This window comes from Strix uralensis, chromosome 1 (assembly GCF_047716275.1).
Source record: "Strix uralensis isolate ZFMK-TIS-50842 chromosome 1, bStrUra1, whole genome shotgun sequence".
Classification (NCBI taxonomy): domain Eukaryota; kingdom Metazoa; phylum Chordata; class Aves; order Strigiformes; family Strigidae; genus Strix; species Strix uralensis.
This window is the reverse complement of record NC_133972.1, coordinates 83,002,801-83,020,063: the sequence shown is the minus strand read 5'-3', so window position 1 is coordinate 83,020,063 and position 17,263 is coordinate 83,002,801. Positions and strand designations below refer to the sequence as shown.

The 17,263-nt window shown below is 44.7% G+C and overlaps 1 protein-coding gene across 3 annotated transcripts in view; it reads right to left on the bottom strand.

The window, feature by feature from the left end:
- Window positions 1-6,950, bottom strand: part of KDSR (3-ketodihydrosphingosine reductase) — a 28,612-nt gene extending 21,662 nt beyond the window's left edge. The window contains exon 1 of one of the 3 annotated variants that reach the window (XR_012629502.1): window positions 6,542-6,950. Coding sequence is in view for 2 of the 3 variants with exons in the window: in XM_074873470.1 (XP_074729571.1) it covers window positions 6,542-6,649 (108 nt within the window). In the remaining variant the exon portion in view is untranslated. The remainder of the gene's footprint in view (window positions 1-6,541) is intronic. The other 2 variants (XM_074873470.1, XM_074873461.1) reach the window with 2 other exon arrangements.
- Window positions 6,951-17,263: the final 10,313 nt, after the last annotated feature.

The following is a 17,263-nucleotide window of genomic DNA, read 5'->3' as shown; positions in this document are numbered from 1 at the left end:
AAAATATCACCCAATGAGGTATGAATACAAAGTTAGTTTACTTTTTGAGTATAAATGAAAAATAAGAGCTGAATAGATTGATGAGCATTTGTTTCTACCCCAAACCCAGTTTTACCTCAGTGGTATTTTTTGCTCATTTCTTATGTCAAGTACACTTAGACCCACTCCCACATGGGCTCCTTCACATGCCTTTGACTAAGTTCTATATGTTATTTCTAAAGCCAGAAGTAGTTAAAAGCTTGAAATCGCTACTAATGTTAGCCATAATAACACAATTACATACCACCCCTCCATACCTGGTCACAGTAGAAATTATTTGTAAAATTAACAATTGTAAATTGCCTGATGAAGATATCATCATGTAAACAAACATAAATTACCTTCTCTCTTACTAAAAAAATTCCATTAATTCAACAGTTGGCCCTCTACAGAGTATTTCTTAGTTCCCCAGTCTGGACCTTGAACTGCCCATGCCATCCAGCTATTCCAGTTTTGTGAGGATGCCAGCACCTAAATTTCTACTACCTTTTCTCCTTCCTCTAAAACTATAACACTGAATAGTCTTGTACGCAAAGAGGAAATTAAGTTTGTCTATAGACAGATGCAGGGTGATGACCTAGCCCTGCATCACATGTTGGAGGAGGATACGCTGCCAAATGATGCTACTATACAGGTTAAAGTCACCTTAACACCTCTCTTGCTACCTTCAATAAACCTACTTATGATCTCCATGTGGAACAAGATGTAGGCGACAATCCTGACCTCTCTTTTTGACTAGAATAAAAATGTCTGACACTGCCTTTAGATCACTTGTTCATTTAAGACCAGCCTCAGACTGCATGTGCCTTTAGTTCTTAAACAAACACTGACATCTTCCTTATATACCCAAACTATACGCATTTTCTTTTAACAGCATATTTAGGGGCTATAATTGAGAAAAACATTGGAACAAAATGCCTAGAAGCAGTCATTGTAAAAAAAATAAGTTCTGAAATACAGATTTCCTAATAATTGGAAAAAGATATTCAGAATTCTCTGGAAATAATAATTGGGGGGGGGGGGGGGGGTGTCAAAACCTTTCAAAAAACTTCAGAGAAAGTAAAGCATCACCTTCAGTTTAAGTAAGAGAAAATGGAAGCATTGAGCTATTTAGCGGAAGAGCAAAGATCAATCTCTAACTACACACCCTATCAAAAGCCTTGCGTTGTCTCCTCATCTCCCAAGATTTCAGATGCATTATCCTTAAAATCCTTTCCACTCCTGGAGGCAGCAAAGTCAGAAGAGTCAGAAGTACATTCCCATGATTCACTAAACTCTTCTTTCATATGAGTATTTTACCACTAACCTTCAGAAATAGCTTACTGTAAATCCAATAATCCCAGCAAACAAAGATTTACATGGTCCATGGTTTCTGACTGGTTCATCTGCAGTCACAAATCAGTGAAGAATGGGTGTAACATTCACAAAGACTTGTTTCAGCTCTTGAGGCTTCCTCTATTATTAGAGAGAGCTGCTTCGGATTAGCTTCTAACTGACTCTCTCTGCAAGATTAGCTTCGCACTACACTAACCTTTGAGGATGACTCCAAGATGCATGTCCTGTTTGAGAAATGTGAAACCTGATCTGTAGTGTTCTGAACCAAGGATGACTGCTTTCAGAGTAAACAAAGTCCGTAAGAGTGCAACTGTTAATTAACGATTTGGGACTTCAGTAGAACCCCAGAATTAATGCTTCATAATGGAAAGTAGTTAAGAATTTTGGTACATTTGCAAAATAGCCTGCAAGATTTCAACACATCTCTGAAAAGGTTAAAAGATTTCAGGCATACCTCAGTTCTACAGCACTTGTGAGTTGCTTCTACAGATCTTCAACAGCAGCAGGTACACCAGCACGTGAACTAATTAATGTGCACGGAAGACTGCTCCAATTCCAGTTTTTGGCATAGCACTGAGAGACAGCTGATTACTACCTGCACAAACTGCTGAGTATCATGAACAGATCAACTACACTAGTGCTTGAGGAATTCTTTGAAGGTGAAGGTACTGGCACCGAGCCTCTGGCTTGTCAGACAATGCTAACGTTCATTTCAGAAAGACAAGGTCTGAAGTCACACAAGAAACTGGAAAGGGAAATTTTTATTCACAGTCACACCCAAAGAACACTGGCTAGGGCTTATGTCAAATAGGTCAATGATCAAAGGCAATATCAATTTGCTGGGAATTTTAGCATTTAGGTGGGAAGTTGTTACTAATACACACATCTTTAAGGAACATTCACCATGAATGCTAATGTATCAGGAGAAAAAAGAAACCCTAACACTAGTGAAAACTTTGCATTGTGCTACAACGAAGTTAGCCTAAGCAAATCCATGAAATCTGTTAGGTAGGTAAGTTACTGACATAGATGCTCAGAATTAAAGGAAGAACACACATCTCCTCCACTAAGATTAAATAAGGTTACTTACCCCTGTGGCCAACAGTTCTACAGTGCTACTGCACTTCATTAGTTCCAGACATTTGAATTGCCACTGATCACGTTTTTAAATACACTGCAACCCAGCCTCAGAGGAGTTAACAAAAATAAAAAGCTGGTCACAGCAACCCAAAACACAAACTAATTTCTTGACAGGAAGGGACAATTAAACCCTAGTATTAATTCAGATGTTCAGAATGCAATACTACCAGCCCTTCAGCAGTGTTAATCAAGCTGTTTCTGTGTTTGAGAAGAACAGGTACCAAATTAACTATTCCAAAAAGGGTCTGACTCCAACTTCTCAAGCTATGATCCTTGATAACAGAGTTCAACTTCTAAGGATCACAGGGTTTATTTCCCCCTTGCTAAATGGACATGTTGGGGTGAGGTACAGAGACTTGCCGAGTTTCACTTTCAAATTTGAGATACTGGACATTTGCTTCAATTGATGAGACAGTCCAGCTTCAAATTAACAGAACTGTCATCAGGAATGATCAAAATCAAGTCTTGATTGATGTGGCATCTCCAGCAGAGCTTATTAACTTTCACTTAGCACTGGATGCAAGCTAGCTTCATGCTTTTAGACTGTGCTCTGACAGAAGGTATTTAGTTCCACGGAAACAGAACATCCCTGTAATCTGCTCTAAGTGGTCAGCATGCCTGATTAGACTCAAAAAATGACCTCTTGTCGAACCACTCAGATGCATCCAAACCACAGATTGTATCACTCTGAACACTAGAACTGCAATGCTGAGACACCAAGATTGGCCAGCCTTAAAGTTGATTGCAGCTATCAAACTGGCTCTGCACAAGAAGTGGTGGAAGTACTTCTAGACTAGAGATGACCCTTATGCATGTGGATTTGGCATGATCATCCTGAACTACGTCCAAGCGAAAGGCCCTTTTCAATCTGAATGGGAGACAGTCCCAAGCAGAGAACATATTTACATTTCCTGCCATTGTTAGCCCACAAACTCTGATAAACTGCATTCATATCACCAAGATCTCAGGGTTTTTTTTTCAGAAATTTCAAGTTTGTTTTAGAAAGATTAAGGCTGAAACATGAGGAGGAACGTTAGCACTGGTATTTCAGCAAAGACAGTTTCTAAACATCACTCATGAAATTTACAGAAGGCTACTTTTGCCTTAACATATTTTTTGTTGTATTCTGCTCCATCAGCAAAGTACCTTTGTAGAAAAATGGAAAGGAAGAGCAGAGAGAATGTGTGTAGGGCAGGTATAACATCCCTGACAAAGTGCAGTTAGATGCAATGCAAGTGAGCATGAGGCACACGAAGCAGTGATGACTGCCTTATTCTGTATGTTCATTTTCCTGTCTACTATTACAACCAGCTACCAAAGTAATAGCTTATCCTCACAGAATAGGTGATGTGTGCTAGTATGTAGTCTGAGACCTAAGGAGAAGAGTTAAAGCCAAAGGCAAAATAAAAGACGTACAAAATAAGTCTTCTGGATTTTGAAGCATGAAGAAGTTCAGCACAAGAAGCAGCAGCTCTACACCACAAAAATAGTTTTTATATCCTTTATTTGAGAACACTTTCCTAGTTGTGCTAGAAACAGCAAGTAGTATTAAACATCTAAAAAGCATTTTGTTTTAAATAAACCTGATGCTTGAGCCAATTTGATAGAAGTCCTTTTTATTTAATGGTGCTCACTGGGATCACCAAAATACATAGCTGATAAGGGGGGGGGGGGGGGGGGGGAACCCACAAGATTAGACCATTAGTAATGTGGTGTTCTGTAGACTCTCACTCTGAATAAGTCCTATTCTTTTCTAAGAAAAAGGGACTCCTCTGATCATGATTCCTCCAGAAAGCATGCCTTGCCTGACACAGCTAGCGCTTCCACCATGCAAATGACTCTGGGAGAGGACAGAAAAAACCCGCAAGTTTTCTATGCCAAAAGGCAGCCAGAGTTAGTTATGTAGCCATAACTCAAACCTCTATTAGCTGTAACTGTTAGGTGTTGAGAGAAATACTTTTAATGAAGGATTAACAGTGAAAAGAACACTGACTTAAGCTGAAAATTCAATAACTAGTATGTAAAAGCCTCTCCAGTTCCCAATGACCTTCCTTCAGAAATGACAGATATATTTTCATGATACTTTCAACGGGCCCCCAGAAAGCAGAGTTTCTAGACAAGACTGACCTTTTCTGCTTCAGAAAAACAATTTATTCAAGTGTACCTTGCAAAATTATATTTACTGTGCAATAGAAATCACTTGCCCTCTCGAGAAGGCTTAACCAGCTAAATATGCAATTTGCAGGTCTTTATTCCTTTATACTTTATTTCAAGACTGGGTTTAACTGAGGCCTGACAAAGATTACCAAATGTTAATCTACTTTTTGTTTGCTATTCTATTTCTGTATAAAAAGTTGCAGATGGCCCTTAAGTCTGCTTCACCTTTGCTTTTACATAGTATTGAAGGGTTCCTAAAATCCTACTGAAAGTTTCCTCCTTCCAACCATTACTTCTGTGAGAAGAGCCATAACCAGAGAACCTTAATGCAAGCTCAAACACACCTCACAGTTTAGGATGCTGTAAAGCCAGTTACAGCATCCAAGTAACACCTACTGCATAAAGCAACTTGGGAATACTGTTGCAACTTCGATGGGTCTAAATTATTCTGGGGACATGTCCATCCTCCCAAGAGGAGCTCCAAAAAGAATGATAAAAACCCCAAAACAAAAAAGGCACCATACAGAGCTAAAAAAACCCCAAACAACTTATGAGTAGATGTAAATTCACTTGTACCTAAAAGGTCTAACTTCTAGATTATCCCAAACTCCCACCGCAATAAAGGGCATTTGCAAGCGCTACTCACCCCAGAAAAGTAAATTTAACCAAAGAGTAAACTACAGCTTCTCTGCACAGAAGATACCTAAGGGATTTAAAGCCAAGTTTAAAAGCTGATTCTAGGATCCTGATTCTTTCAACTGCTTCATTCACTTGCTCTCATGCATCCAAATTCACTACTCTGTGATCCACCTAAAAGCACCTGGGTCTTGCTCCCCTTCCTCTCCCCCGGCCCCAGCCACACACACATACAACTTCTAGTGGTGTACTACTCACCAACCGTTTCAACAGTACGTTCTTCTGAAGACTTCCTTCTAAAGACTGACTTCTACCATCTTGACTACAGACAATCAAAATATTGCTGACAGACATCGATATCTATGTACTTAAAACTCAAAAGGTGCACGAGCGTCATCCGAGCACTTCCTTTGTATGTCTTCCCATTTCCTCATATCTGACTTGGTTTTTAGACCAAGGAAACCATAGATTTTTGCCTTTTGTTTATGTGCGCACGCACCACTTAAATACATCGGGAGAAACAAAACTCAAGGTGACCGGTAATTTCGGGAGTACAGAAGGAACGTCTCAAAAAGCCGACATTAAGATGGCTTGCATTTCTGGTGACTCAGAAGATCGCCTTAAGCCAACCGAGATAGACAGCGGTTGTCAGAGTCATCCGTACAGGTCATTTCCTTATCACTTGGACTTGCGGCTCCCATGTTTTGGTAGCTTGGGGTGCTGCAGCGCGCTGCCAAGATTCCTTGCACACCAGCGGGCACCCCTAACGCTGAGCCTCCCCAGCGCGGGCCTTGGCCAGCGGCCCCGCTCCGGGCGCCGCTCAACACCAGTCTGCAGGGGTTTTACCGCCCTCACGCTCCGCCAGACACCCCCCCCACTCCACTTCTCCCTCGCCGCTCCCGCCATAGAGAGGCGCCCTCCGCTCACCCCCAACCTCGCCTTCCCCGCGGGGGCCCCTAAACGCCGCCATCCCCCCTGGGCTGCCAGCGGCCCCCTCCCTCCGCCCTGCGCGACGGCCCAACGGACAAAACGGCGGAGGGCGGCTCGCGCGGAAGCCCCCCCCCTCCCCGCGCCCCGTTCCTTTCCCGGGCCGCGGCGGGGAAGGCTCCCAGGCCGAGCGGCGGCCCGCCAACGGCCCGCTCCCTCGGCGCCGGGCAGAATGGAGGGTAGGCGGGGGGACACGGACACCCCTTTCTCGCAGAGCCGCGCCCCGCTCCCGGGACGCCTCACTCACCACGACGTGAGCGCCGGGCAGCTTGAGGGGCTTGGGGCTGATGAGCGGCGACACCATGTAGAGGAGGAGGACGAAGGCCACGATGAAGGCGACTGCCAGGAGCAGCATGGCTCGGGCCGCGCTCGCGGAAGGGTCGCGGCGAGCAGGGGGAGGGGGTGAGGCCCGCCTGAAGGCGGTGGCGGCAGCAGCAGCTGCTGCTGCTGCTGCTGCTGCGGGGAGGGGGGTGGGGGGGCGCGGACCGCAGCCCGGCGCAGCAGCCGCCCGCCTGCGCCGCGGCACCTGGCGGGAGGGGGGAGGAGCCGCCACGGGGCGAGCGAGGAGGGGGGGGAAGAGGAGGAAGAGGAGGAGGAGGAGGAGAGTCCGGCCGCCACTCCGCGGCCTAATTGGCTGCCGGGGCGGGCGCGGGCCTGCGCCCTCGGATTGGCCGGTGGAAGGGGGAAGGTGCCCGCGGATTGGCCGAGGGGCGGGACGGGGCGCGGAGATTGGAGCCCGGGGGTGTTTTCGGGGTCACGGCTGGAGGCAAAGGGCGGCGGGGAAGAGAGAATCGCTCCCGAGGGGCGGGGATCGCGCCGGCGCCCCCTACCGGCGCAGCGGCGGGGTCTGCGCCCGGGGCGGGCGGGGCTGCGCGGGGGGCGGGGCTTTGTCCCGTCACGTGGGGCGGGCGGCAGCTTCCCGCCGAAAGGGCGGGGAGGGGCCGGGCCGGGTCTGCGGCGCCGTGAGGGAAGGGAAGGGGAGGGGAGGGGGCGGGGCAGGGCACCGGGGAGGATTCTGCGGAGGTGGCAAAGGACGAGCTGGGCCCTGGTGAAGGTACCGGCTCTTAGCGAGAGGCCTGCGTGGGGGCGTCCCCTTCCCGTGGATTTGCCGCTGCCGCCCGCCCGGAGATGGCCGCTGTGCTCAGCGTTAGCCCTGAACGTCCCCTTCGTGAGGCGATAAACGCCAGGTTTGGGAGGGGAAGGGGAAAAAAAAAAGTGATGTTGGTTAAGTAAGCATTTACCTTGGCTTCCCCGTGTGCTTACAAAAATGTCTTGAATATTAAGCACCTCTTTCTACACAAACTTTAATACGTTGCCCGAGGTTACCAATTGATGTGATTAAAATGGTGGGGATGTGTCAGAGCGTTTCTGCGACACGCACTCGGAAAGGGACGAAAGCAGAGAGTACTCCCTTGTATGGGAAAACATCGTGCGTCAGTGAGGTAGAAAGCATAAACGTTTTATGAAAGATAATTAACTGACTTGATCGCGGGCGGGTTTTAAAGCCTATTTTACATCATTGCCTCCAGTAAAAACAGATGTGGATTCTGCGAGACTCGGTTTTCTGAGCGGTTGAGCTCCACCGGTTTCTGCTGGCTGCAGTTGGAGTTAATGCCGCTGCCTTGTTCTGAAATCTAAATCCGAAATTTTTTTCAGCATGATGTTCCCTGCTGGGTGAAATTACAGGGTTTTTGTGTTAATTGCATGGAAAAAAAAAAAAAAAGAGAGAAAAGCATGTTTGATATTTTTTAAGGTATAATTATTTGTAAATGAAAAACTGCCTCAAATTACTTTTTCTCACTGGTTATTATGCAGTCGTTGACTTGTACAAAATAGTTTAAAAAAAACAAACCAAAACAAAAACCCCGTAGGCAAGAGGGTGTGCAGAAGGGTGTGAAAATAATATTGGAGAGGAGATTAGAAGTAGGGAGTAGGCGGAAATGGGAACAGAGATGTGGGCAGGGATTATGCAGTTTTCAAGGTGAGAACAAAGAACCTGAATTTAATGCAGTAAAAGGATGAGAAACCAAGAATTAGTCCTGAAATGGGATTGGCCTGAAGTATGTCTTTGGTGGCATTCTGAGTTCAGTGCTGAAGAAGTATCAGGAAGTGAGAGGACGAAACCGTGCACAGTAAGATGCTAGCTGCTGCAGTGACAGCAATGGAAGTTGATTAGCAATCCATCCAAGACAGTATGTTAATTATATTGTTAGCAGAAGTCAAAATAAGATGTGGACTGGAAAAAGCAGCAATGAAATATGTTCATTTCCTCTTTTACATATAGGACAGTCTATATGTCTTATCTTTCCAAATATATTAACACAACAGCAGAGATTAATCGGGTAATAACTATAGACTATTTATAGACTTCTACCGCAGAAGATGGTGAGTCTTTCAAAGCTCAAATGTCAGCAGAATGAAGATTAAGCAAAGCAGACAGAGATAAATCCGTCTTTCATAATAAAATATCACTCTCAACATCAAGGTGAGGTTGCATGAGTGCAAGAAATCATCTGCAGTAAATTCCTAGTAAAATAGAGGCTAAATGTATTGGTAGGGGGCCTTTAAAAGCCTTGAACACCTGATATGGTCTTGATCAGTCAGTTATGATCACATCTTACTAGCCACATTTTGAAAGCCCTTCTAGACTAAAGCGGAGTTCCCTTATAGTAGGCTGTGGGAATGCAATGGAAGATTGGAGAGGAGGGTTGTAAATATGCTCAAGCGACTTGCAGCTGGGGTGCCAAAAACCACACAAATCACACTAATTGTTGCTGAGCCCTGTGTGCTTGATGGGTAGAATGTGTTTGGATCACACAGCCCTGTGAGAGACTCAGAGGCACTCTATTGAACGTCCTTGAGATTCCTGCCCTGCTGTGGGAAAGACCAAAGCACAGTGGAAAAGCGCACCTCCAAAAACCCCTGATCTGTACAGGTGAAAGCAGCAGGTTAGAGATCTTTTCCTCTCTTTGCCTCTTTCTAGCAAGGACTGAGCTCCTTGGTGCTTGCATGCCTCTGCCTGGGCATTGCTGCAGAGATCCCCTGGGACACGAGGTCCGGGGAGCAAATTTGCTCTTTGCACTTCAACCGTGGTTTTGTGGTTGTTCCTGTGTCCTGCCTGTGCTGGCTCACACACAGACTTATGGAGAAATCCATACTGCTTTTTTCTTTTGGCCAAGAGGCCACCTTACAACCATGGGGTTGACAGCGTAGCTCTGATAATGTCTGCTCTTTGTTTTGTTCTCTGGATTGTATTTCCGTGTGAAAAATATATTCAAAGGTGAAGACCTTATGAACTGGATATAATTCACCAATGAATTCCGCAGCAGATTTTTTTGATTCTTTTAAAATATGCTAACGGAAACTCAAGTTTGCCTTCTCTATCTGGTTTGTATTCGTCTCATATGACCTCATTCACAGAGGAAATGCATTCCTGGCACAAGGGAATTGTTTACTATAAAACTGTTTTCTCAATGACTGTGGAACTGAAAATTGAATGCTAACGTAAACATCATTGCTCTCCACTCCAAACTGCAGTTGTACGTAAAGCAATACTTAATTAATCTGACCTTCATAAATAGCATCACAAAGTGTATAATTTTAAAGAGCAAGCTGACCAATGTCTGTATATACCCTGAGGATGGGGAGGGACAAAGAGTGGATAAAACATGCTCATTACTTTGCTAATTAATCTTTAGAAGCAGCTTCAGTACAACAGTGGTGTGTTTAGAGAAGGAGAGGGAATACAATACAAGTAGATGAAAGCAGCCAAACTATAAGAGCTGTTGCAGCTGTGGTTTTCTGCTTCCTCAGTTTTGTTAATTTAAATCTTTCAACAGAGTTTTGCAATAACAATGTTGTGGGTTGAAATATTCAATATGAACCAAAGTTTGGCAACTAAAGAATCAAAGTAGTCATTTAAACATGGAAACAACTTTGTGAATTGGTAATACTACAGCACAAATGGCTGATATTAGAAGTGTCCTTTTGATGATCTTAAAAGATAAACACTCCCAAAACATGCCAGGTACATGTAAAAGAAATATGGCTTGTTTTAAGATGCCTTCATAAGAAGAGATGAAGTTTTAGAAAGGCAGGTAGCAGGGTGGCAGCCTCCAGCCTCTGGAGTCACTTGTATTGTGCCCGACTATTCACCTGCTGAATTTTCTGGTTGTGTTTTCTGCATATGGGGAAGGGGGAGGGGAGACCAGGATCTGTAGGCTACACTGTGATAAAGCCAGAGACTTTTCATGGGATTTCCATCCAGCCTGTCCTACTGCATTTAGAAAATGAAATAGCAGTGAAAGAGTGGCTTCTGTGGCCAAGGAAAACAACTTTTTATCTTTCCAAATTAACTTGTTTTCTAGCCTCCCCCTTTTTTTTGTAGCAAGCATAGGTGTGGCAGCCTATGTTAACAGCAGTGTTAAGAAAAGAGCATTAATGGTTACAAGAGGTTGGAGCCATGTTAGTAATTCTGGGATTCCTGTGAAGCTCCAGGTTTTAGAATAATGGCAATCTAGGCAGGTGGTTCCTGCCAACCAACTCTTGATCCTGTATCTCTTGAGGAAGAATAGCAAATAGGAACATAAGAGCTGCTGTACTTGATCAGAAAATGATCTATCAAACCTAGTCTGTCCCTGACAGCTGTCCGTAGAGGATACTTGGGAAGAGGAAAGAAATTATGGCCTGTATATGGTGGTGACTAATGTAGTGTGTCTGAAATGTGTATCCCACCCAGTTCTCTGCCTGCCTGTGCTTCCCCAAACAAAAAACCAGGCCCCCTGTAGCTGGACAACAGCTTGTATACTGGTCCTCATGCTGGGCAGAGTTCATAGAATTGTCCTATCGCAGGGCGAAACGGCTCCCAGAGTGCTACCCATGCCAGAATACCCTGCCTAGGTACCTTCTCTGCTGCAGAGCCATCGGGCTGATCTCGTGGGTCTTCCTAGAAGGAGAGTTCCAGTGCTGCTGTACTCAGCATATTGTCCAGGAGCTGCTTGCTTGCAGCACGGACAGATCCGAGCGCTCTTGCAGCCACCAGCTACGCCAGGGGCCCTTATCGCAGTGAACCTGGGCAGGGCTGATGGCCCAGGGGCTTCCGCAGAATCGCTCCCCAGGGTTGCCAGCGCACAGGCAGGTGGTGTTTGTAGGCAGCCCGGGCTCAGGTCGAACTCAGGCTGCCTGGTGGGAGCAGAGGAGGTGTTGGTGGCCGATTGTGTGGTACAGAAGTAGGTGACGTGTACGTATATAGCCCAGCCACCAGCCTAGTTTCCTGGAGCTTCTGCAGCTCTTTTGGGATGAACACACTGGAAAGAAAAATGCTGAAAGCACCGTTTAAATGAGGGTTTTGTCTTCACACTGTTCTTCAAGCTTATTTAACTGTTTAATGTTTTTGCCGTAGTTATTTAAAAAAAAAAGGTAAAACGATATCCAAAATTCACGACTCGTAAATTGTGAACCATTATCAGTTAGAATGAGTTTATTTTCTATTTTATACTGAAGAAGTAACTGTACTATTTTACATGTTGAGCAATAGATCTATTGAAATAAAATTAATGACAACCTAGTAGTAAAAAGAAATCCATACTGTCTGATTTTAAAAGGCATAAATTAAACTTGGGACCAAGATGATCCTGAATTTCATTTAGTATCTGTGTTTCTTTTAATTTGGTACACCTACTTATACCATACTTCACACTGGATCAATTTGCTGTTCACACCTGGATGTAAGAGACTCCTTTAACTTGCTAAATATTCCTGGGGATGTTGTGGATTGTGGGTTGGAGAAGGCTGAGCAGCCTCCCTGTCCTTGGGTGGCATGGAAACCACACTGGAGCAAGTACTGCTGAAAGCAGGCAGGAAGGGGCACAGGGGGGAACAGGCTGTGGGTGTCCTTTGCATTGAAAGGCTCCGTGCTAAAACTTTTAAGTACCTGTAAGAAGTGAATACAGGCTTTTTGCACAGGGACAGCCACTTTGTCTCTTGACACAAGAGCACCTATTCTGAATTGTTCTTATCGCCTCAAAGATTATATTTAAGTAGATGATTAGAATGGAAGTTCATGTTACAAGATGGGACACGTGGCATTATCGATAACAACAGTTGTCTGACCAGATGAAGCCGCAGACAGGGAGCGTGTGCTTGCCTGACCCAGAAGCCACGACAGGCTGTATAGTGCCCCCATTGCCTCGCTGCCTGTCCCACCATATTGCACCCAGCCCCTGGGAACCCACCTTCCGGGCCACCGTAACCGAACACGTACAGGAAAATGCGCTATGCAAGCAGAAAGGACACACTGGTGAGTTTGAAAATGTAGTTCCACCAAAATTGCCTTCCTCTCAGATGTAGTAAGTATGATTTTCTCCACTACTTACTCTACCTTGAATGCTAGGTAAGAGGATTTTTTAATTCCTAATAAAAAGTGGTTGTTTTTCTAACAGCAGACATGCTGTAGCCTTTATTGCAGAAAGCTTAGTCCTTGTATCTTGAGAGTCTTCATCCTAAAACTGGTCTGTAGACCCATTCTTACAATAACAGTATTTCAAGATGTGACACATGTCAGTCTTTTCTGGAGTTGCTCTGGTTTTCCATACCTTCCCCCTGCAACCTTCCACTCTTCAGCACTGTGGTAGAGCCTTTCCTCCTTTGCCAGCAAAATCAGATGCCACGACTCCTGTCCTGCCGCACAGTTCTCCACCCTGGTGGCAGCTGCCCCCTTTCCCCGGTGGCCTAGGGAAGAGCTGAACTTCTGAGTGCATAAAGCAAGGATCTGCTGGCCAGAGAGAGTGAAGAAATTGTGCTTTGACGAGGTATCTATGCTTCAGGGGGGTGGAGGAGGAGAAGATGCCAGCGCTGCGCTTACTGTGGGGTGGTGCCTACCTCCCCCTGGAAAAGTGGATAATGAGAGAAAGGGAAGAGTCTTGCAGACCTAAGAAACTCCACTGACCCCTTGTTTAACAAACTGAGAACAGCAATGGGACGATTACCATGGTTTCACCTGCCCTTGCTCCCTACCTGTCTAGGAAATCCACAGCTGCTGTGGCTTGCAATTACCATCTCTAAGCTCATCTTGTGATACTGTGACAGAGAGAGGTTTAATACAGAGTCTCATCTATGAAGAAGTTAGCTCCTTGGTTACTATACATTTTTAGGTTTTCAGATAGTAATTCTAGGTGGACAGCCAAGGGAGAAACCCTTTCCCGGCTGTTTTCAGTCCTTCAGGAATCACCATTGAAGCTATCCCACTGCTTAAGCAATGTTTGAATTCGTGGTCTGCCTTTCCTCGGAGGCAGTCTTTCCCCTTTTACTGTCATTGTTACCTTCCTGGATATGTATTTTCATGAATGCTTTCATTTTTTAGCCAGATAGGGAACATTTTTGTAATTATACTTCCAGGAACTTCTGGCCTATTTCCTTACCTGGTTTCTGCTCAGCAACTTGAGCTTTCTGCTCAGCAACTTGAAGTTGCTCCCACCCAAGCTGTTACTGTTATTTTTCCAAAATAGGCATAATTTTATGCTTTATATCATGTCTTTGGAAACACGTACCTCTAGGTAATCTATAAAGATTGACAGGTCCTAAACTTCCGTGAGTTTGCTCTGCTTGGGATTAAGGTACCAGTTATACCACCCCAAGTCATTCAGTCAAGCCGTGTCTATTATGCACACATTCATATGACTCAATCGTATTACAAAAGGTCAAGTTAATGATCTGCAGTCTTTGTAGGCCTCTGGTTTCTCAAAAACTTACCTTTCATAGGTGATCTTCTTAGGTAGTTTCTGTACTTGTAAAGCTACCACATTGCTCTGCAGTTCTTCATGCCTCTCGCTGATAATGTTTCATGTTTCTAGAGCTGCTTGCCCTATCCCACATGTGGGAGATCTTCATACTCTCCCATTGCTCTTTGCTTTGTAGCTGCACTCTTACAAATACTGGAAGGACCAAAGTTACCTCCTCCAGGTTCACACCAGGTCCTCTTTCAAAGCAATTCAGAGAACTTTCTTTGCTCAATCTTTTCACACGAATTAAGCCTGTTTCCAGTTCCAGGTAACACAATGGGCATACGCAGCACTGGCAAGAGGCTGGTGTTTATTTCTTGGATGCAATTACACAACATCTGTCCTTGTTACCAGTCTTTGGCATGAACTGCAGAGAAGCTGCTGTTACGCAATGGAAATTGAGAAGATCTCTTGTACGTAACTCCGTTCTCCTCCTCTAACCTAAGAAATGAGTACAAAATGGCTTGCTGAAAACAAGCAATTCAACCATTTCTCCCCCTTGCATTGCTATCAGATACATCAGAGTTGCTTGTACTCCTCCAAGTCTGTCTCCATCCTCGAACAGTGCATCCCATTGCCATCCTGCTGTCAGCCAGGGAAAGGACAGCGTGTACAGATTGGGCCCTGTCGCTTTGAAGGGAAAAAGAGAAATCAGAGACACTTTGTCAGCTTTTGCTTTGCTGCATATAAGCTTGCTTTGGTATAAACCCTGGAGAAATATAGAAACATAGAGAGCTTTGAAATAGGATTTTAAAAGGAATCAGTGCCTTATCTTCCATTTGAGGAAAAAAAAATGGTGTGAAGGACAGAGGGTAAGTCAGACAAAAAAAGAAAGAAGCCAAAATTAGAACAGCAAAAGAGACTACTACCCAAAAGCAACAGGAAAGAGGTAGGCATAGATTGCCAATTAACATTTCACATCAAAGGAAAATTCTGATCAAAACCTTTTTCTTCTAAGAAGCATCATGACTTTCCAGTATCTACTGGGGTGAAGCAAGCACATTTTACACAAAAGAAGGCCCAAAAGAATAAGCCCAACAGCCATAAAGCTTGTGGAAACCATTTTACACGGCTGACAACTAGGACAAAAAACAGGACAAAACCCCATCGGAGCCCAGAGCATCGGCATCAGTGCCCTTGTTCACCAGTTGATTTCCACCCTGTGCCAGCTACAGGAGATCTGGGGCACAGACCAGTGTCTTTCACCCCGCACGTGTCTCTGTAGATGCATTTACCTTGTGTAGAGCCTCAGACTGCCCAGGAAAAATGCCACTGCTATGCCCCCCATCCCAAAAAACCCCACAAATGCTCCAACATGTTTATTCCCCAGGAGACTGAGCCCATGTAAACTGGAATGAACAGGCACCTCGCAGTGCTACAAGTGCTGAATGAAGGTAACTTTGCAGTGACTACCTGTTGTGTGTTTGGTGGGTTGTCACACAGGTACACGCACCTTTTTGAGGGGTTTGTAACCAGTGTTCACATATAGGGATATGAATGTGTATCACAACCCTCTGTGAGCATTTAGGCAATGACACTACCTCTATAGATGGGCATCCCTTCTCTGTCCTGAAGCTGGGGAAGGGACAGTGAAGATGAAGTACAGATGGAAGATTTTAGGCTCTGTCAGCAGACCCTGTGGCTCCCGTGGAAACTATTGCTGTGCTGCCACTGCACAAGGTTTGCTATAAGGCAGTCAAACCCCCAGCTTGTTTCCATACTGACAGTGGACATGTGCATCATGGGCATGAGGTTTTTGAGCAGGTAAAAACAAACCAAAAAAGATTTTTAAATTATAGAGACAGAACAAGGCTGGACATAAACAGACAAGTCTGCATCAAAAACAAGAGCAGATGTAAAGTAAAAAAACCAGTAATCGCTTTGCTCTTTGGTTGTGTACACAGCAATTCATGGCTGTGATAATTCATTAAAACATCATTAAAACTCTGAGTGAGCTCAGACTCAGCCAGGCAAGAGCATGAGCATTTCAATTGGTATTTTGAATCACAGAATCATAGAATGGTTTGGGTTGGAAGGCACTTTAAAGATCATTTAGTGCCATGGGCAGGGACACCTCCCACTAGACCAGGTTGCTCAAAGCCCCATCCAACCTGGCCTTGAACACTGCCAGGGAGGGGGCAGCCACAATCTCTCTGAGCAACCTGTTCCAGTGTCTCACCACCCTAACAGTAAAGAATTTCTTCTTTACATCTAATCTAAATCTACCCTTTCAGTTTAAAACCGTTACCCCTCGTCCTATCGCTACACCCCCTGATAAAGAGTCCCTCCCCACCTTTCCTGTAGCCCCCTTGAAGTCCTGGAAGGCTGCTATAAGGTCTCCCCAGAGCCTTCTCTCCTCTAGGCTGAACAACCTCAACTCTCTCAGCCTGTCCTCATGAGAGGGGTGCTCCAGTCCCCCAGTCATCTTCGTGATGGCACATTTGAAAACAGTAGTCAGCTACTTTTCCAGATTTTCTAAAATCTTACCTAAAAAAAAAAGCCTTCACAGGTCAGAGCCTCCTGGCTACAGTCCATGCTCCAGCCTTCAAGGAGGGGAGGAAGAAGAAATGATCATTTGAATTCATATAGTTTTAATTTTCATTTTTTCCCTAGCTTTCTATTGGGCAAACGATTTGCTTGACTCTTTCAAAGCCCTAGGCACACTGTAACAGTCCTTATTTGCCATTATATTTCCTGTACAAGATGGTGATATTTATAGCAACTTTCTCAGTCCCTTGCCTAGCTGACTTGTTATTGCTGAGACACTGACAGAGCAGTAGCAGGAGGCAACTACTCCAGCTGAGATTTTTGTAACAAATTACCCATGGACAGTCATTGGCCAACAACAGAATGAGTCAGAGGAAATTATTGTTTATAGTTTACAGAATGCATGTGACATTAAGCATGTTTGAAAGAGAAGTCCCTGCCTTGAATAGCTTAGATTGAAATTAGCTGAGGCAGCAGAGGAGGAGGGAGGGCAAGCAAAAGCAAGTCTTGCCAATTCATGGCACAGTGCCTGGTAATAGGTCGCCAAGCAGGAAATAAAACCCTGGCTTCATTATCAACATCAGGCCTGTGCTCAGGTGTCACTGACTTATTTCCTGGAGATGTCTCAAAACATGACCAAAGCCTTTTTAGAAGAGAACTTAGCTCCTGCTATGATGCAGATAGGACATTGTATTTTGTTCTCA